Source organism: Phytophthora ramorum, assembly GCF_020800215.1.
Source record: "Phytophthora ramorum isolate Pr-102 chromosome Unknown Phyram_PR-102_s0012, whole genome shotgun sequence".
In the NCBI taxonomy this organism is placed as follows: domain Eukaryota; phylum Oomycota; class Peronosporomycetes; order Peronosporales; family Peronosporaceae; genus Phytophthora; species Phytophthora ramorum.
In genome coordinates, this window is record NW_027150658.1 from 1,437,725 (window position 1) to 1,457,744 (window position 20,020).

Here is a 20,020-nt window from a genome sequence, read left to right on the forward strand (position 1 = left end):
AGTGTAAGTCATGCAATTATTACTTTATCTGCCATATTCTTAGACTAGCACCGGGCTCAGCATAGCGAGCATCTTGAGCTGCAGCGTAAGCCACAGGCACCAGAAGAGTGTGACCGGTGTCTTGGGCTTTCCGTAGTCGTCTGGGATCCGCTCTCCGACCAAGAAAGAGTTCGCACGATCTACCGAGATGCTCGCCGCCGAGTCATCTCCCATTACCAGAAGTATGACGGCCGGCTCAGAGTAAGATGTCACCATCCTCTCGCTCGTGAATTCCTGCTCAAAGCTCGGAGTATTCGCAGCGCTGTCCGCTTCTCGCTCTCGGCGATACACAGCAAGTGTCATTTTGGTAAGATGTTGGTCACTGCCGCCACGGGAAAGCAGATTGCTGGCCAGTGTGGAATTAACGCGTGACGGGTCTCCTCTGCTGTACGAGTCATCGTGCACAAGTGAGGCATCGTGCTCGAGAAGGTTGTGCACCCCCATATCGGCGAGTGTGAACGCAGCAGGCAAAGAGCTCACCAGAAGCTCTGCAAGTGAAGTGTCGAGGTTGTAGACGTCCACGAGAGCTTGCTGAAGAAGTCGTGGCGTGATTTCTTTGCCATCGCGAGGAAGATACCCGTGGTTCGCCAGAGTGTTGAGTGCTGGGCACGGACTGCGATGGTACTTGGCCCCACTGCCCTTGAATCCGGAGACCTCATCACCCGACGGGCGATAGTACGCGTGCTCTCCTGTCAGATCCAACCGCTTCGATGCGACCAGCACGGGTCGGTTCATGTAGAGCAACGCGTTGAGCACCAGCGCGATTGGTATCGACACCACGATGATGAATACAGGATTGACGACTCGCTTGGCCATGACAACGTGAAATGAGATTTGGAAAGCAGCAGACAAGGGACTCGCTAAGGACGTGGCTGAAAGAGCTTCTTCTGGGTTGAAGAAGGCCACCACTAGATGAGATCTGACAGCTACGTGGATATTTTCAACCTTCCTGGACACATTCAACGCACACTACCTTGGATACGTAGCATGATACTTTGCGAGGGAACGTCAGCCCAGCCAGGCTCGAAGCTTGAGCTCTACCATTGCAAGAAGCACACTCGTAATGGTTATCGGTGTCTCGGACGGCCGAAAGTCGGCGGGGATTCGTTCGTCCACCAGGAACGACCAAGCATGTTCCACTGAGATCGTGGCGCTGGCAAAGTCACCCAAGCCCTGCAGCACGAATGCCGCCTCTCCGTTGGCCACAAAGCTCGCCAGAGCACTCATGCGGTAGTCCGGATTGTCTTGTGCGCACTGGACCTCTCGGCGACGGCGGAAGCGAGCTACCGCGTGCTTGGTGAGGACCCGTCCCCGCTGGTCTCCGCTATCTTCCGCGCTTGAGAGCAGCGCGTTCACGAGGGTCTCGTTGACTTTGAACGGTGGCGTCTCAAAGAACGAGTCTACATGGACCAGCGAGGCATCGTGGTCGATGAAGTTGAGCCCGGCCAGCGTGAACTTGGACGGCAACGCACGGAAAATCACGTCCAGCAGCTTCTTGTCGAAGTTGTAGACCTTCCTGATACCTTCACCCAGAATTTCGAGGGTCACATCTTTCCCGTCACGAGGAATGTGGCCGTGGTTTGCCAACGTGTTTAGTGCCGGGCATGGACTGCGGAAGTACGCAAACGAGTTGTTCCCTGGCAGTCCGTAGACCTCATTATCAGGAGGTCGAAAGTACTCGTGCTGCCCTGTTGTCAGCGATGGCAGAACCGGCGACTGGATCGACTTGTCGACCACGAAGAGCGAGTTGAGAGCAATCGCGATCGCTCCACACGTCAATGCGATCGACAGCGAGGTGGCTGGCATTGCAACCGACTACAGAGATGCTAACCGGGTCGAGCGAATTCGACAATGCGAAGGCGCGAGTCGCTTGCAACGAAAATCATCCTATCTAGGCCAAAGATGACACTAGCCGTGGAATGCGAGGACTACTTCGAACGATATTCGTTGTTCATGAAGCCTTGCGTAGGTTTCGGATTAGATTAATGAAAGTAAAAGGGAACGAGGGTTCTACGGCACACACAAAAACTGCTTGAAGAGTACCGATCTGCTAGTCTAGCCGGCTCGTTGAACCTTGACAACCAGCGGGCCCTTCACCTGCAGCAGCGAAGCCACATCGTACGTGTAGCTCTTGGGGTTTTCCTTCGTCGTGAAGTGGTACTTGCTCAGCATGTAGGCCGTGACGGTCTTCATCTCCAACATAGCGAAGCGCATGCCTAGGCACGTACGCGGTCCGGCGTGGAACGATACGAACTGGAAGGCCGACACGGGGCGGATGGTTAGCTCTCCAGTCCACGGGTCCTCCATCAGCCACCGCTCCGGCTTGAACTTGGAAGCGTCTCGGCCCCACACGCTCTTCATGCGGCCCAACGTGTACGACGGGATGTAGACGCGGGTCCCCTTCTTCACGAACGTGCCGTCCACTAGCGTCGTATCCCGGTTCGCCTCCTTCGCATTAAGTGGGACGAGCGGGTTCAGCCGCAGGTTCTCACGCAGCACGGCGTCCAGGTACACAAGGTTCTCCACGTCGTCCATGGTGGGCACGTAGGTGGGGTCGCTGAACAGTCTGGGAAGTTTTTCCCGCAGTTCCTGGCGCAGCTTGGTCTCGACCTTCGGGTTACGGTTGAGCATGATGATGAGCCACGACAAGGACCAGGCCGTAGTGTCCTTGCCGGCCAACAGCACAACGACCGCAATATCGCGCAGGAAGCTGGCATCCAGCGGACTCCCGCCCGCTTCCTTCTGCTCGTCATGAGCGTCCAGAAACAGCGACACGACGTCCTTCGTCGAGCGCGGCGGACGCGGGGGCCACTCGTTGGCTGCCGCGTCGGGGTTAAACTTCCTCTCCATGTTCTTGTTGATAATGGTGAACACCATCTTGTCCAGGATGGCGATCTCCTGAGCCAGCTCCTTCTCTCCGCCGAGTTTCAACGCGCGCTTGAGCTTCCAGAGCCAATCGGGCGAGTGGAAGCGCATCTCGATGTGGTGCACGATCTTGCCCATGGCTTCCATGAACTGCGAGTGTTCGCCGCCTTCCAGTGCATTGGCCTGCAGTCCGAACGAAATGTCCGTGAAAACGTCAAAGGAGAAGCGGTGCATGAGGTCTGCAAAGTCCAAGGGGGCGCCTGTCCGGACCGCGTCGTTGAGCTTACGCCCCAACACAAGCGTGTAGTCGTGCACGCACTGGCTGATGGTCTCTCGGAAGGCGCGCATGGTGAAGAGACGGCTGAGCATCTTGCGCTGCGCCAGCCACTGGGGTCCATCGACGGCCACGATGCCGCCGCCGGCCACGTCACGGAAGATTTCGTTCATACGTGCGCCCTTGTCGAAGACGTCAAACTGCGTCTTAAGTACGTCCTCGAAGCACTCGACGCTGCTCACGACCACGAGTGGCGGCGCGCCCAGCACCTGCAGCCGCCACGTACGTCCACCGAACGCCTTGCATTGCTCGGCCAGCCAGTCGTGCAATCGCGGCAGCTCCAGGCTCATCAGGTCCAGCGTGTTGCCTAGCAGCGGAAGCGTGGACGCCGGCGCCGGCAGTCGGCGGATGGCGCGCTGCCGCTCGTCCGGCACCAACAGGTACACGAGCACAGCAGCGGCCGCGGCTGCGGGCAGCGCCACCCACAAGGACGACTTGGACTCGCCCATCCGAACGCAACTTTAATTGTGCGGCGATTGACGAGCGTAGATTGCATCGGTTTAGACGGGGCTGCGTCTCTTTGTGCTCACAATGCGTTTTAGACCAATGAAAAGAAGCTTCCATTTGTGTGTTAAACATAATGTACCCACTTGACGATCTTCATTCCGACGATGCTGGCCCGGAAGCTGCTCATTTTCTCTGGCCTGTGCTGTGTGCGCGCGTCCTCGATGCAGGTCTCTTCCTCTGCAGGTGTCGCAGCAGTCGACCACCACTACTTCCGTCCGTCGGGCGCCGACGTATCCGGGTTCCCTCCGCCCAACGCGGCCGCCAACCACCGCAGTCCGTGTCCGGCGCTCAACTCGCTGGCCAATCACGGCTATCTGCCGCGCGACGGCAAGCTGCTGACCCCGGAGCTGGTGCGCAACGCGGTTGTCACCGTCTTCAACCTGGACGAGTCGCTGGCCGAGCGCCTCACGCAGCCGCTGCCCCAGCATTTCACGCTGGCGGATCTGAGCGTCCACGGCTTCATCGAGCATGACGCGTCGCTGGTGCATGACGACACGCACTTCCAGAGAGACCCGGCGCAGATTAATACCACGTTAGCCGGTGAGTTGCTCGCTAGAAGTAGCAAGTTGAATAAACATTCCATGGCTGCGGCGCGGCGACAGCGAGAGGCCCAGTGCAAGAAGGAGAACCCGGAGTACGAGTTCCCGCTGAAGGCTCAAGCGGCGGCGTACGGGGAGTCGGCGCTGCTGTTACTCGCCATGGGCGACTACGACTCGGAGACGATCTCGGTGGAGCACGCCACGTCCTTCTTGGCGGACGAGAAGATCCCGGACGACTTCCGTTGCAGCGAAAAGCCGATTTCGACGGCCACGGCGCTCTACTTGGCGGCGCAGATTAAGTTGCTGGCGTCCCTTGGGTGGGGAGCTGCGGAAACGCAGTGAGGGAGCAAACGGGTCTTTTTGCATATGCTTCTACTGGTGACTCGGGGCAGGTTTGGTATTTCGCGCAAATCCATTGTTTAGGCTTTCAAACTTGCTGCTTTTTCTTTTGCTGCCGCTGAGTATCGCCACACTGGACGAACATGTTGGCATTGGTATCGAGAGCGCTTTTCAGAATTGTACGGGCGAACGCAGCATCGTTCGCCGATACGAACACAGCACACGATGGTTACGCCTTCCTCGATCTGGTTAGTGCGTGGTGAAAAAATGAGTTTGCAGCCTAGTGCAGCACCGGGTAGATGTATGTGTCATAGGCGTCCTGGAACGAGCATTCATCACTATCACGAGACCAGCACACGTGCGTCACGTTGTCGGCAGTAACCAAGAAGAGGCCTCCACGCTCATCCAGTGAGCGCAGACCAAACGTGTCCGACGTGTACTCGAGCGTGTCCTTCATCTCGACAATCGAGAGGCTACTGAAGTTCGTCTCGATTTCGTCCACCGATTTCACTTCCGAGTAGCGGCCAAATTGCGAAGACTGCCATGGCGTGATGGTTCCGTCTTCGGGCGAGATAAAGAAGTACGCGGATTCGAGCTTCAGGAAGTTGGCCTTGCGTCGATGCTGGTCGTAGATGCACTGGTCGTCACCGGGGAGGCACGGGTTGACGTTGTTCACGACCGGCAGGAAGATGTTCGTAGAAGCCCAGCTCGCAAACTGCGGTGAGCGCTGCAGATTGAAGTATGAATACTCGTACTGAACGTCAGGGTTCTCGACGGCGAACTGCACGATGTCCCGCTCCACTTTGCCGTACGCGTCCTCAGGTGTATACTTGCTGAAGTTGAAGACCTCTTCCGGGACGAGGAAATTGAGATAGCTCACCCCGGCCGAAGCGAGCGCGTCCGCGTCGTCGGGGCCGTTGAAGATGCCGTTCTGCACACCAGCCAAACTGATGTAGCGTTTCACTTGGTGATCATCCATCTCCTCGATCACTGCGCGGGAGATAGCACCGCCCTGCGAATGGCCGATGAAGATGTAGCCGCCGTCAAAGACCGAGTTGTTGACAACAGCTTCGCGTACCGCCTTGACTGCGAGAGGAACTTGGGTAGCAAGTGATTCGTACGAACACGATCCATCGCAGAACGAGAGCGACACGACGGTGCGGCCTTCAGCAGTGAGATTTGCAACGTAGTTGTCTCCAGCCGTGTAAGTATCAGAGAGCCCGTGGAAAAAAATGACCGGCAGATTTGACACGTCGGTGGCGGCGGCGGTGATGCCAGCCGCACTTGCAAGTAGCCCGAGAAGAATGCTGCAGAAGTTCATGCCTGATGGGATCAGCGAGATGAATTGTGAGCTCTTCTCGATCATTCGTACAAGACCAAAGACGGCGCCGTTAGCGGCCTTGGTAAATAAACCAGCAGTCTGGCCGATCTCTGCAGGGGCCCAGCCTCAACCTGCTACTCTTTCGTTTTGACTGATCGCTCGACTGAGGGATAGTTCACGTGCAAGTCGACAAATCTACTTCAAGTACAAGGCATGTCATGACCTCGTTCATCCTGTGCGTAGAATGCAACTCGATGGGCGGCTACTGTCCCAATACCGTGGCCCTGTATGCTCGAAGCCGCAAGCAGGCGAAAATGGCTCACATCATGACTTCAACCACGAATCTGCGACGTGTGACAACCTGTAGCCATCGTAGTCGGTGGCACGTCGTGTACACTGTGTGCCTCGAATACACTAACGCCACCGAACGGTTTGTACACACCATTCAGAGTACCATTGCCACGCACGCCGCTTGTGGACCTCAGATCTGTTATTCTGGCCATGGCTCTACTCGCGCTGCGCCGCGCGCCTCGCGCCGCCCGCTTCCTGCGCAGCCTGTCGAGAGCTTCGTCCTCTTCTTCTTCGTCTGCTGCCGGCTCCACCACACACTTCGGCTTCCAGCAGGTGCCCGAGGAGGACAAAGAGCGCATGGTGGCGTCCGTGTTCCACAACGTGGCCGAACGGTACTGCATGCCACCTTGAATCTAATACTTTGTGCGGATGCGATTCTCATCTTTGATATGACAGATATGACGTGATGAACGACTTTATGAGCGGCGGCATGCACCGCGTGTGGAAGGACTCGTTCTTGGACGCGCTGCACCCCGTGGGTCCCTTGAAGTGTCTGGACGTGGCTGGCGGCACCGGAGACATTGCGTTCCGCATCGCTGAGCAGCTGGCCAAGGCGCCACGCGGGACGGAAGGCTCGGAGATCACCGTGTGCGACATCAACTCGTCCATGCTGCAGGTGGGCGAGGAGCGCGCCACGAAGGTGCTGCCCCACGTGGACCCGTCGCTCTTTCGCTGGGTGGAGGGCAACGCAGAGCACTTGGCCTTCGAGGACAACTCGTTTGATGTGTACACCATTGTGTTCGGCATCCGCAACGTCACCCACGTGGACCGCGCCATCCAGGAGGCCTACCGTGTGCTCAAGCCCGGAGGCCGCTTCATGTGCATGGAGTTCAGCCAAGTGCCCAACCCGCTCATCCGCCAGTTCTACGATGCGGTGAGTGCTTCCTTTTTACTGATTTTGTTGCTGCTGTGATGCAGTTGGTGATTGTTGTTATGTGATGTTGTTGGTAGTACTCTTTCAATGTGATCCCGCTGCTGGGTGAAAAGGTCGCTAACGACCGCCCGTCGTACCAGGTACATTAAATGTTCATGCGTGGTTGATGAACATCACATCGCTGATATGTTTTGTGGTGCAGTACTTGGTTGAGAGCATCCGTCAGTTCCCACCGCAGGAGAAGTTCAAAACCATGATCGAGGACGCAGGCTTCAAGCGCGTGACGTACACGAACTTCACGTTCGGAGTCACCGCCATGCACTCTGGGTTCAAGTTCTAAGCGAGATGAAGATTCGCGCTCTAGAGAATCCTCCAGAACCTGTGAGGCCCCAGTGCATCTATCAGCAGCATGGAGCAGCGAAGTTGTAGACGCTGCTCGCTGATATAGGAAACACACAAGTGAACAAGTCATCTCGACAAGAAAATACTCGATTCCTAACTTGTTTGTTCTTCTACATGCAATGCACTCACTTCAGGTCTCTCTCATCTACATCCCCGCCATTCAACTTGGCCGTTAGAATGGCACGATTGTGGCGCGAGTAGGAGTTTTGAGGATCGAGTACGAGCACCTGAGTGTAATCGGCCACAGCCTCGTGGAAGCGCTGCATCTTTGCCAGCGAGTAGGCTCGATTGCTGAGCGTCCTAGTGTTTTGTGGATCGATGCCCAGTGCTATAGTGTAGTCCGCGACAGCTTCCTTGAAACGACGAAGTTTGCGCAGAGCATACCCTCGGTTGTTGTACGCAGCGACGTTGCGTGGCTCAAGTGCAAGTGCAGCGCTGTAGTCGTGCACAGCTTCCTCGAAGCGACCCATGTTACGTAGGCAGTAGCCGCGATTATGGTAGAACACAGCACTGCGCGGGTCGAGTGCAAGCGCCTTGGCAAAATCTTGAAGCGCTTCCTCATGCCGCCCAAGCTGATCATAACAAAGGCCCCGACTGTTGTAGCTTGACACTGAGCGCGGTTGAAGCGCGATGGCACGGTCGAAGTCAGCAATGGCTTTCGCAGTATCTTTCATTTTGTCGAACGTGCTCCCGCGATTGTGGTACGCATTGGCGTTCTCTGGCTCAACGCGCAGTGCAGCCGTGTAGTCTTGCACTGCTTCCTCGTAGCGACCCAGTTTATCGTACGAGTATGCGCGATTGTACAGCGACTTAAAGTGTTCTGGATTGAACTCGATTGCACGTGAATAGTCAGCAATGGCCAACTCGAAGTTGCCCTGTTTGCGGTGGCAAAAACCCCGGTTGTGATAGAAATCGGCGTTTGTCGGAAGCAGTTCAATTGCGCGGGTGAAGTCAGCTAGCGCGCCTTGGTAGTCTCCACTGCGATCGAGAGAAATACCCCGATTGTAGAGTGCGAATGCGTTGTGTGGGTCCATCTTCAGTGCTTGAGTGTAGTCCTCGACAGCGGCATCAAAACGCCGCATCTTGTCATAGACGAAGCCACGGTTGAAATACGCCTTGAAGTGCTGCGGATTTAGCTGGATCGCACGTGAATATTCGCCCGCTGCTGCCTGAAAATTGCCCTCTTGCCGGTATTGAAACCCTCTCGCGTGGTGTACCTCCGCTTCCTCCAGTGCCGATGTGGAGGACGGGTGAGCATTCGATGGGGCTTTGTTACCTGTTATTCCTGAGTCCGCGGCATGAAGCGATTTTCTCCGCGAAGAACTCGAGAATAATGCTGGAGATGGTGGGGGGAGAATCGCGGCTCGTGTAGTTGGCAGCGTGTGAGCTGCTGCGGACGTCACATTCAGCTTAGAAAAGCTCTGTAATCGAGAGTCGGAAGACGTTGGTAGAGCCTTTTCTTCTTGACGTGACCCACTATCTCCGTTATTGTTATTTCCTCCATGCGATGCGGACGTCGTCGTCTCAGAATTTACGTTTGTTTTCATCCCTCGACGAGAGAAAGTGAACGCGTTACTGGTGCTTTCATCTTGCTGCTGCCTTTGCCGCTGAAGTTGCTGTCGTGACAACGTTGCTGTTCGATGGAGCTCCTGTTGATGCTTTTGTTGGAGCTTCAGCTTCTTGTCCTTCAGCAACGCAAAATTGTAATCGTCGATCGCTCGTACAAAGTCGCCCTGTGAGTTGTAGCAGGACGCACGAGCGTAGGCAGCGTTGACATGTTCTGGGTTTATCTGCAGGGTTCGTGAGAAATCGCGTATAGCCAGCTCCACTTTATCCAGCTTCGAGTACGCCAGCCCACGAGTGTAAAATGCTGCAGCGTTGGTGCTATCAAGTGCCACAACCTCGCTGAGATCTTGAACAGTTTGATCGTAGTTAGCTTGCTTGAAAAGCGCTTGTCCGCGTGCTAGTAATACCTTGGCGTCTTTCGGTTCGTGAACAAGGCGGCTCGTCGACGTATCAATCACATGCTGGAGGTCCGTCGGCTGTCGGTAGTAGTACGTCCTGTTGGGGTGGCTTTGAGCCGCCTTCTCCGTCCCGAGAAAGTCTTTCCGCTTTAGCAGTACAGGCTTATCTCCCAGTAGTTCATCCACCTCGGGTTTGGTCGCCATGGTGATACGTCCGCCGTGCCAACAGCGGTAACAGGTAATGAACCGCTGTCGTTTCAGCCTCTTCTCGTGGATAAATTGGGAGCAACACTTCCAAGCCGCGGCCAATCTGCACACACCAGCAGCATACTTTTAGTGTTTTAGTCTGTGGTATTACCTGTACAGAAAAACTATATCGTGCTCACAGAACTACTCGTCTTCTTCAGCGTCGTCTTCGTCGCTCGAATATTGACCATGCACCTCATAGTACGTTGTATCGGGGAGATCTAATAAATAGCCCAGATCATGAGTCGACAGAATCGACCCATTGCCGTCTTCGTCGCCGCCACTATCATCCTCAACGGCAAGAATGTGTGCTGCGGCATCTTCATCACTATCGCTGCTTTCTTCTTCTCCCTCCTCCTCCTCCTCTTCTGAGCTTCCAACATTTTCCGAGTTCGAATCGGATGTCTCCTCTTCCTCATTTTCCATCTCCTCGTCATCCTCCACTTCATCCTCTTCATCACTGTAGTTTTCGTCATCGTACTCGTCATCGTCTAAGGTATCTGAATCATCCTCGCCGTTTTCTGCATCCGAATCATCTTCAGCCGGACGCTTGCGCCCCACATCATATAGACGGCAAATGGAGTCATTGTCATCGACATCCCCAGCTTCCAAGTATCGTCCCTCCACGATAGATAGCAGCGTGCTCTTCGTGTTCAAACTGAGATCAAACACGGGATGACCCAAATCAATCGTCGTAATATCTTTGTAGTCACGCGCATCCAGTACTCGGAACCAAGACTTGAGCTTGCTCTTCCGGATCGGCAGGTAGTCGCCCTGTTCACACAATGAATCAGTCGGAGATTACATAACAAAAGTCGCTAAAGCACGCTCGGACTTACCCCTTCGTACGGATAATATGCAAAGAGCACACTGCCCGAAGGACTGAACTTGATACAGCACTTATCCAACGCTGGAACCATGCGCAGCAGTCTGTATGTACGGAGGTCCCACACGGCCGAGTTCACAATCACCTCGTTACCATTAGGATGGAAGAACCCGCAACCAACGTTGGACAGTTTGTCAAACTTGTACAGTGCACGTGTAGGAATACGTGCATCCCAAAGCATACCATCCGTTAGAATGGTGCCGTCACAGGCTGAGAAGCAGCAGTTTGTCTCTGCACCATAATCATTAGAGCGCATCGCGTCATTCAAGTCGCACAGCACATCTCCTGTCGCAATATCTAGCACGATTGCGCCTTTAACCGGGACCGGGAGACCTGACAATTCATCTTCTTCAGTGGGGCGGGCGTCGAGCGCAACAATCCGATCCCCGTAATGATTAAATTGGGGTCGAAGTGCACCTTGGAATTTCCACCGCTCCCCAAGTGAGCTCATGTCGTTTGCATCCCACAGTGCGATCTCATTCACAGCGAGCTCCGATAGAGCAACTGCCCCCGTCAGAATCAACCGACTTTGAGACCCCATCGATGTTGACTCGTTTGTCTCCAAATTGACGATGGCGCTTGATGGTGAGTGACATGTCCATTCTTCAACGACGTCATCAGTTTCAATGCTGACTAGACGCAATTCGCCGTCATGGTTGCCAATTAGCATTTGTTGCTGGTCTTGTCCGAAGAATCGAGCGGCACTCACTCCCCCCCACGCGAATGACCCGGCGTATGCTCCTACAGTGCGGTAAGGTCGGTAGCGACTAAAGACGTAGCGATCAATCCCAGCATCAGCATAGTACGACGAGAACGCAGCTGGACCAACACGATACCCCGTCCGACTACGGCGCAGTAATCGGGTACAAATGCTCGGGTTGGACGAAGAAGTGGTTGGAGGATCCGGGCAGCGGTGCAGCGAGTCTTTGCCTAGCAACTTGAACGGGGGTACTGTCGTAACAGGATTGGCACACTGACGGTGCTGCTCTCTAAAATAATGCGTGATAATTTCATCTAACTTGCTTGACGCGGACATGGTAGCAGCTCCACCACTTGCACTCCATCGCGTGTTTATCGGCAGCTTTTGAAGAGCATCAGAGCCAGACGCCTCAGGAATGAATCTTGGGGATGTTACGGATTGTGCTGGTGGAGCACCTTGAAATAAATGACGCCTGAAAAAAGCCTGTCGCATTCGATTTCTCGATTGACTGTAGGGAGTGGCTGATGTCGCAGCCTTTGCTTGACCGTCCGTAGGTCGCGATATTTTCACTGAAAGACGAGGTTCCTCAACCTGGATATTCTTCATGTCCGGTACAATTGAGCCCAGAGACGAAACTCGTTGCAGCTTTGCCGGGCGTGGCGTTTCATCACCGCTCAAGTACCCACTTTCTCGTCGATGCACAACACTGGATGGTATTTCCGAGTCGGCACCCGCGATCTTGAGTGATACAGATGCAGACCCCTGTTGATCAGAAGCAGTCATTCCTCCGCTGACAAGGCTCCGGGATAGTTGCGCATCCGATGAAACTTTCCCAAGGCTATCGACGTGAATCTTAGCTTCATCTACGAGAGCAGATGCAGCCTGGTGCAACCCCTTGGTAACAAGGTGATCATGAATCAGCCGCAACAGCTCATTCTCGTCGTAAGAAATCTTGGTGTTTGCAACAATGCTCGCCTTCTCAATCTTTTTGACTGTAGGATCCGTTGCCTCGTTAATCACCACGTTTGATGCACGATGCGTCACATGTGAAATCAAGTCCAACGCGGATTCTCGGAAGCGCACATGAATGTCAGCATTTTCCTCAAGCACAGCGTCACTGCGAATCATATCAGACAGCAGTTGTCCAACTTGCATCTTCTCAAGAATTTGAGAAATGTGCCGATCACGAGAGAGCCCCAGCAACGCACGAGTTGACAACAGTCGAATTGCATCTGCGTTTTGCACAGAGCGCTTGTAGCGAAGGAGGTAGACGCACACTTTAATCGCATTCCGTTCACGCGCCAACTTTCGCACAGGCCTCAGCATTTTGTCGTCCTTGGCCTTCGAGCAGCAATTAGAGCAGTTGTCAGGCGTAGTTGAATAATCTGCTGCCTCGGCGATTGAACGCTGTGACTGGTCGTCTTTCTTGGTTCTCATACTTCTTGCTGTCAGGGTATATTGCCGAATATCTTTGTAGGGGTGCTGCCAGCAATCCTCGTGGTGAGGAGGAGATACGCAGTTGCAAAACACACGCAGGGCGTCGCGTACCAACTCCGAGTCTCTCGGGTTAGTGCTCATCGCAATTTCCAGCAAGATCGACATTCCTAGTAGCTTGGAAGAGTTGCCTTCATCCAGTACAACTTCGGTCGAGCATACTTCATTAGCCAGAGACGGCACCACCATAGTCAACACGCGAAGTGAATCCAAGCAAAATTGCGCCCGCTCTGCTGTCCAACTTCGAATAGTCGAGTTTGCATCTGGGTCAGTGTTTTGCATGACCGAGCACATCATAGCCACAACCTCTAGGAGCACGAGAATGCCGCGCAAATGACAGAGCTTTCCAGCAGGAGACCACATCCCGCTTCCAGGACCAGATGCAGCTAACCACGAGTTGTTCGAGTTACCGCTGCTAGCACTGAAACGATACTTCTCATAAAATACCAAGTTCTGCTCGTGGGTTTTATCGTCAAGGTCCATCGCCTTAGACCACGTAATTTTTGGGACGCGAGCAGGGATACGAGACGCCACAGTCGCCGCCGTTAATACGGACGCTGTGTTAACCTGACGATTCGACGGGTGGCTCAGCTGAGCTAACTTCCTCCGGAGTCGATGGGTCACCAAAGCCATGTGCATGCGCACATATTGGCGTAAGCACAGACATGCATCCTGTGCGAGTTGCCTTTGCGCCGCAGATTTCGGGTGGTTACCCACTCGAATGATGTTTAGCAAAGTATATAGACCGTTGTGCTTCTCGAAGTAGTCAATAATTACCTTGAAGTTCAGTGTCAGGCTGAAAAACACCACAGCGTTCTGCCTTGCACGGTCATTGGGACTGGAAAGCAGAGTAAATGCAGTAGACAACATGTTTTCTGGGTCCACCACCACGAGGCGCTCAATAACAGCAGATGAAGAAGCAAACCCATGGAGACACATCGACAAGCTTCGGTCTAGTAAGCCCACCTGACCAGCAGCTTGCTGGAGCTTGAATATCGAGAAAAGGAGATCTACTCCCCCCGCTTCCACCAAAGAGAGAGAAAACTTCTTGTGTGCAAGAAAATGTGACGTCAACGTCATCGTATGCGATATCACGGCGGGATTCTTGCTATGCAGGAATGTGATAACTGTCCCGATAATGTCTTCTTTCAGCGCTGGTGCGAACAGCTCCAAGTACTCTCCCATAGATCCTAAGCAGTCCAAAGTGTACAAGAGCTCTAGCATGACCAGACGCTTGAAATCCTCTTCGTGGTGTTCTGGACGTGGCATCACGATCGCTCCATCCTCGCCAAAACTTCCCATCCCATCTTCTTCACCACCCGTGATCGGAAGCGACTGCTGCATCGGAACAGTAGCAGCCGGCTCTTCTTCCTCCGTTTCCACGCTTGCATTAGCATCACCACCCTCGTTATCGTCAGTCCCATGAGCAGGGACTCTGTTGATTATATCCGAATGTTTGCGCTTCAACGAGCGCTGCGGCGTCGTCGCCTTTGCCGATCCACTGCCCCCACCGCTCGTAGTTTTCTTATGACGAGATGCAGCAAGGCGAAGATGGTCTTGTATATACTTGACCGCTTGCTGCCGCTCCTTTTCCAGTTTGGAGGCGTACATTCTCGCTCGTTTCAGCAGCTTGACGGGCGTGTCATTATTCACCACTGTATCTGCAACCGATCGGTCTCTCAACCCCACGGACAGCAGCCCTGTGGCATAGCATCGCAGTCCCGGGTCTGCGTCCGTTGCAAACCCGCACACACGCTCCAACATTTCCACATCATCGTCCAGAATCCGCACGATCTCTCGACTATTCACCGGCACCGTGGCCAGCAGCAGTCGGCACGTCGCCGCCTTCACGCGGTTCGCACTCAAATCTGACAACTTCCCCTCCAGCTACAAAGGGAACAGAGTGTGGGTCAGTCAGGCTGAAGTTTCCCTTCAAAAACGCAGCTTCAAATGCAAACAATCACTCACCATCGGGTAAAAGTCCTCATTCTGGTCCAGCATCATCAAAAGATTACCAATCATGTGACCTGTAACCACATAGCCAATTAGAAACGTCGGTTAGAAATGTCTTCAAGTGCAGCTCCAGCATCGAATCTCACCGTCGCGCCGATACGGGGACGATCTCTCCTTGCGAAAGTTTGTCTCCACCTCCTCGAGCGTCTCGGCGATTCTAAAGCAAAGAGCGAAGCGAAACCCGTCAGCAACGTCCATTCCGCACCCAAAATGGGTTCTTTCCGCTCACATGTTGAGCTTCGTGATGACCTCGTCGTCCGTGAGCGCGGGCACCTCCGGGTCCGTCTGCGTGAGATCCTGCGACAGCTGAAACACGCGCGCCTCCAGCGGGTGCACTAGCTCTTCGACACTCGCCACCGACTCGCGATGCGACCGCGGCGAAGGTGACGGCGACGCCATCCTAGACTCAGAAATCCTTAACTGACCAGATCCCAACATAGTGTGAACCAAGTGGTGTACGCCACATCAAACGACACCAGCCATCACTCCTGCATTATTGTGAAGCCATGTCCTTCTCGTTCAACTTCGCGCTGGACGGCGCCGCGCCGGCGTCCTCGGCGCCTTCCACGCCCCTCACCGCATCTTCCAGTGCTGCTACGCCTCTGCGCAATGGCGAGCGCTTCTTCTTCTCCCCCAAAACCCATTCGTCCGCCGCCTTTTCCGCCGTGCAAGTGGGCGACATGACGTTCGAGATCGTCAATACGACGGACGCGGGCTTCCTGGCGCGTACAGGGGCCATCAGCTCCATCTTGACCACTTCCGACGTGCAGACAGGCGTGTACGAAGGAGGTTTCAAGCTCTGGGAATGCGCTGTGGACCTCGTAGCCTTCGTGGAGACGCAGCTGCGCCAATCGGGCGCCCAGATGCCTTCGGCCGTGCTGGAACTCGGCTGCGGCCACGGACTGCCGGGGATCCACGCGCTGCAACGAGGCGCCCAGCGCGTGGTCTTCAGCGACTACAACAAGGAGGTGCTGGAGCTCACGACGTGCCCCAATGTGCTGAGAAACGTCCAGCAGCTGGACAGCAAGGCGGCGTTCTACGCCGGCGCCTGGACGAGCGTCACGCGGTTCATGCAGGACGTAGAGCAGCAGAGTGAGGAGCAGATGCAGTTCGACTTGATCCTCACGGCCGAGACCATCTACACGGAGGCCGTGGCGGTGGAATTGTACCAGGTGATTTATTTCCTTTTTCTTGTTGTGTTTATACAAGACTGATGCTTTAATGCTGCAGACCATCAAGCGGCATTTGCGCCGCGCTCCAAATGCGAGAGCGTTGGTAGCTGCGAAGAAGTACTATTTCGGCACTGGAGGAAGCGTGCAGCACTTTGTTGGCCTCGTGCAAGCCGATGGGGTTTTCCGAGCCGAAACCGTGTGGGAAGAGCGCGACTGTAAGTCCAACATTCGCGAGATTGTGCAGCTCACTTATGCGGCCTAGACTGTGGGCTTTCTAGAAAACGGTTGTGGACCAAGATTCCAGCGTGATTGAATGCAGCAAGATACTTGGATGCCAGCAGAGTTTCTGATCAACGCTCACCGACGAGACCGAACCAGGTTGTTGACGTGGCATGCATCTGCGCTAGTGGCCGTCGCGTTTCATCCTTGCTGACTAAATATATCGATGGTCGACGTCTTCACTACCAGAGGAGCGTGCCTATAAATGCCCGACACTTGGCCTGGGTATCTCTGGCAGTGGGCGCGACCGTTTCTCTGCCTGGCGTGTGCAATTTTGGCAAAGGAAGGCGACGCAGCGAGACCTGATCGTTGTGTCCATCGCGCTCGACGAATTTGGAGCACTCGGCAACAGTCTCATCGCGGCAACATGGAGGGGCCTCCTGTGGGCAGCCTGGTGCTGAGCGGTGCTGGCTATGGTCCCGGTAACGCGGGGCCTAGTCGCCCGACCCGTCCTGCTGGTAGGATGCCACTCAATCCAGATGCAACCATGCACCCAGCCATGGTGCCCAAGATCACATCGGTTGATGCACTGATTAAGGAGCTTCGCAAAGCTATTCACGCCATGTTCTGCACGGTCGACCAAAGCATCCCGAGCTCAAGTGCGTACGAAAACTACTCACGACAGGCCTTCCGTTTCTTCACGACGACCAACTCCATTACGCCGGAATGCTTCCAAAACAAAGTTGTACGGATTGGTCTACGGGTAACACCGCGACTCTGCACTGAACTCTTTAGCCGCATCGACCAGGAAGATCTGGGCGAGATCGACTTCCCCACTTTCGCGCAACGAATTTTCCTACCAGAAACCTTTTTCTCTGCTGACGAGCCTTCGCAAGCACCACGATCGGAGGCGTCCACCAAGATCTCCATTAAAAGAGACCTCTCCGGACTCAGATTACCTCGAGCTAGTGATGCAAATAATCAAGCTGGTCCCGCGGTTCCAGGCCCCAAGAAATCGCCTCCACTGCACGAGTACATGGCGCTGGATGAACTTGAGAAATGCATTGCATGGAAACTTGAGGAAAAGATGCCACGCAGTGCAAATCTGGTTAGCGAGGCCTTCCGGTTCTTTACAAATGCGGAAGTTATCACGTTTGCGGATTTCCACCACCACTTGGGAATGCTGCAGATTCATTTGTCCCCTCCGAAGTGCCGAGAACTTTTTGTCCGGTTCGACAAGGATAGGGACGGGGTGATTGATACAATTGAGTTCGCTACAACACTCTTTCGCAAGCCGGACTCTAGACCAGGCAGCGCAACATCTCTCAGAAACAATCAGGGCGAATCTGGCCAGGAGTCGCGTCTCTCGACTAAGCAGCTTGTTGCAATGGTACGGGAAAGAATGGACCAACTATCAGAAGAAACAGATCGGTTCCAGCAAGCCTTCATGTTGTTCGGCAAGCCTTCGGGAATCTCTCTTCACGACCTCAACGTTGCCATGAGAAGGCTCGGGATGAAGATGTCAGAGAAGCAGCTGCAGGATTTATTTGTTACATTTGACTTCGATAAGACTGGCGATCTGGACGTGAACAAGTTTGTCCAAGGCGTGATGCTTGACGACTATTCTACTTCATTCTGGCTGTCAGTGAAGGACCGGCAAAAAGTTGACGATTCGCGACGCAAACTGTACTCGATGGCAGTACAGTCAGTTCAAGAATCGTGGACAATTGCTGATATTGAGCGGATGTTGCGCGAAAAGATTGAGCAACGCACATCCCGATCATCGGACTGCTTCCGACAAGCGTTTCGTATTTTCAAGAAGGTCAATGGGATTAAGCCGCACGAGTTTCACTCATCATTGGAGGCGATAGGATTGGCCCTGACTCGCGTTCAGTCCGACATTTTGTTTCGTCGCTTTGATAAAGATGGGAGCGGAGATATTGACCTAAACGAGTTCATTCATGGCGTGCTACCTCCCGACTACATTGGGATCTCGTGGGTTGCGGCAGCTGACGAGCTGCACAGAATTGAAGCTCAGAACAAGAAAGCAATGGCGATGGCAAATCCTGACCAGTACATGACCGAGATCGAGATGGAAAGCTGGACTTTAGATGAAATTGAAACGCGCATTCGGGACAAGATCCAGCAAGCAACGTCGCGTAGCTCGGATACGTTCCGCCAAGCCTACAAGATTTTTAAGAAGGCTAGCCACGTAACCATGGACGAGTTTCGAGAGCGATTGCTTGCTCTCGGCTTTCGACTGACTCCTGCGCAGTGTTTGGGCCTCTTCAAGCGGTACGACACGGATAACAGCAACGACCTGGATTTGCAGGAGTTTTGTCTAAAAATTTTACCACCCGACTACACTCACGACGGCGACCACTGGTCTCACTCCGAAAAGTTCAAAAAGGAGCGACAACGACAGAAGCTGGAATACGTAAAACGATCGAAGAACGGACTGATCATGCTCCCGAAGTTTATCGAGTCGCACCGATTTACACGAGGTCACTACGTTTCGCACACATTTGAGGATATGCAGCAAGGGACGATGCCATCCTTTGGTACTTCCGATGCGGGAAGCAGCAGCAAGTCGTATCGTCCATCGACATCCTCGACAACTGAAGAAGCTACTCGACCGACTACACCTCGACACGCTCGCACATCTCGCCCTCCGACTGCTGCCCCCACTGAACGCAGTTCCCAACATCTACCCAGTCCCCGAACCGGTAGCAGAACTACGTCGTTTTCGCCTACGAGCCCACAAGATGCTTGTAGCCCTCGCAAACTTCGAACAGCTACGGTTAGTCGGCCCAGCGAAGTGCAGCAAGCGCACCCAGTACAGGCTACGCCGCCAACATCTCCTCGCGTGACGTCTCCTACTCGCCCAATGTCTCCGCGTGACATGGCAGCCTCGTCACTCTCGCCTCATCACAAAAGCCGTCCTGTAACCCCAAGAAAACAACCACTGAAAGCAGAGGAGCCTGCAATTGAGTATGAAGACGATGAAATCATCGAGGATGACGGAGCGTCTACAGCATCATTGGATCTATCCCGAGCAAAAACGCTGTCACGACACCGGCGAAAGCATGGGAAGTCAAGTGGCCACCGCCACCACAGCAGTACGACCGCAAGTCAAGTGTCGGTTCGCCCAGCTGAAAGCGTCACCAGCACTGCAAGTAGTGCTGTTGGAACAGCCAAACACATGCCACAACGGAATCACGTCCTGTTGATCAAGCGATACATGCAAGCAGCTGGAAAGGGTCCGGAATCGAGCTCGTCAAAGAGTGCTAGGCGCGTGAGTGTGGCACGCCGGTAATGAAGCACTGAAAGCCCCACGCACATCAAAGACACCAATAAAACCTGACCCGTTCAGTTTGGGATGTAAACTCAAGTCCCGACAATTCTGAAGGCTATGTGCATTCGTCGTATAACTAATCAGCAGCACGCATCAAGAACCCCAGAACTGAAAACACACACAGCGCCGAAATGCACCACCGATGATCGAAACACATGGCGACAACGAGCAGGAGTCAACACAGATAAATCGGATTGCTTAGCTAGACAGACAGAAGAGAAGCAAACATAATAAATGCTACTGGTACCTCATTCGCTTCTCCCAAATTCCTCAAGTATTTACTTCTCGAAAAGCTGCGAGTTGCAGTGCACAATCCTGAGGCGTTGAGTCACGGGGCTGATAGTTCGCGAGCTCTCCGCGAACATTGCAAAGCACTTTCAGATATTCCCAAAACTTACTT

At 54.2% G+C, this 20,020-nt stretch overlaps 9 protein-coding genes across 9 annotated transcripts; 4 read left to right on the top strand and 5 right to left on the bottom strand.

Moving 5' to 3' along the window:
* Positions 1 to 39: 39 nt before the first annotated feature.
* KRP23_11686 (putative sterigmatocystin biosynthesis peroxidase stcC) lies at positions 40 to 855 on the bottom strand (the record flags this gene model as incomplete). The annotated part of the gene is made up of 1 exon (XM_067882256.1): positions 40 to 855. The coding sequence occupies one exon, from the start codon at positions 853 to 855 to the stop codon at positions 40 to 42; it is 816 nt and encodes a 271-aa protein (XP_067740523.1).
* Positions 856 to 1,047: 192 nt separating this feature from the next.
* On the bottom strand, positions 1,048 to 1,845 carry KRP23_11687 (Aromatic peroxygenase; the record flags this gene model as incomplete). The annotated part of the gene is made up of 1 exon (XM_067882257.1): positions 1,048 to 1,845. The coding sequence occupies one exon, from the start codon at positions 1,843 to 1,845 to the stop codon at positions 1,048 to 1,050; it is 798 nt and encodes a 265-aa protein (XP_067740524.1).
* Positions 1,846 to 2,094: 249 nt separating this feature from the next.
* Positions 2,095 to 3,687, bottom strand: KRP23_11688 (Cytochrome P450 86A2; the record flags this gene model as incomplete). Its single annotated transcript, XM_067882258.1, has 1 exon — positions 2,095 to 3,687. The coding sequence occupies one exon, from the start codon at positions 3,685 to 3,687 to the stop codon at positions 2,095 to 2,097; it is 1,593 nt and encodes a 530-aa protein (XP_067740525.1).
* Positions 3,688 to 3,849: 162 nt separating this feature from the next.
* Positions 3,850 to 4,626, top strand: KRP23_11689 (Aromatic peroxygenase; the record flags this gene model as incomplete). The annotated part of the gene is made up of 1 exon (XM_067882259.1): positions 3,850 to 4,626. The coding sequence occupies one exon, from the start codon at positions 3,850 to 3,852 to the stop codon at positions 4,624 to 4,626; it is 777 nt and encodes a 258-aa protein (XP_067740526.1).
* A 1,819-nt stretch (positions 4,627 to 6,445) lies between these two features.
* KRP23_11690 (2-methoxy-6-polyprenyl-1,4-benzoquinol methylase, mitochondrial) lies at positions 6,446 to 7,509 on the top strand (the record flags this gene model as incomplete). The annotated part of the gene is made up of 4 exons (XM_067882260.1): positions 6,446 to 6,627; positions 6,692 to 7,169; positions 7,247 to 7,309; positions 7,372 to 7,509. The coding sequence occupies 4 exons, from the start codon at positions 6,446 to 6,448 to the stop codon at positions 7,507 to 7,509; spliced, it is 861 nt and encodes a 286-aa protein (XP_067740527.1).
* A 187-nt stretch (positions 7,510 to 7,696) lies between these two features.
* Positions 7,697 to 9,739, bottom strand: KRP23_11691 (Tetratricopeptide repeat protein 6; the record flags this gene model as incomplete). Its single annotated transcript, XM_067882261.1, has 1 exon — positions 7,697 to 9,739. The coding sequence occupies one exon, from the start codon at positions 9,737 to 9,739 to the stop codon at positions 7,697 to 7,699; it is 2,043 nt and encodes a 680-aa protein (XP_067740528.1).
* Positions 9,740 to 9,925: 186 nt separating this feature from the next.
* KRP23_11692 (DDB1- and CUL4-associated factor-like protein 1) lies at positions 9,926 to 15,273 on the bottom strand (the record flags this gene model as incomplete). Its single annotated transcript, XM_067882262.1, has 5 exons — positions 9,926 to 10,555; positions 10,621 to 14,748; positions 14,830 to 14,888; positions 14,961 to 15,031; positions 15,104 to 15,273. 5 exons carry the CDS (start codon positions 15,271 to 15,273, stop codon positions 9,926 to 9,928), a joined length of 5,058 nt encoding a protein of 1,685 aa, XP_067740529.1.
* A 107-nt stretch (positions 15,274 to 15,380) lies between these two features.
* On the top strand, positions 15,381 to 16,308 carry KRP23_11693 (Histidine protein methyltransferase 1-like protein; the record flags this gene model as incomplete). The annotated part of the gene is made up of 2 exons (XM_067882263.1): positions 15,381 to 16,046; positions 16,105 to 16,308. 2 exons carry the CDS (start codon positions 15,381 to 15,383, stop codon positions 16,306 to 16,308), a joined length of 870 nt encoding a protein of 289 aa, XP_067740530.1.
* Positions 16,309 to 16,692: 384 nt separating this feature from the next.
* Positions 16,693 to 19,581, top strand: KRP23_11694 (Calmodulin-like protein; the record flags this gene model as incomplete). The annotated part of the gene is made up of 1 exon (XM_067882264.1): positions 16,693 to 19,581. One exon carries the CDS (start codon positions 16,693 to 16,695, stop codon positions 19,579 to 19,581), a length of 2,889 nt encoding a protein of 962 aa, XP_067740531.1.
* Between the last annotated feature and the right edge of the window lie 439 nt (positions 19,582 to 20,020).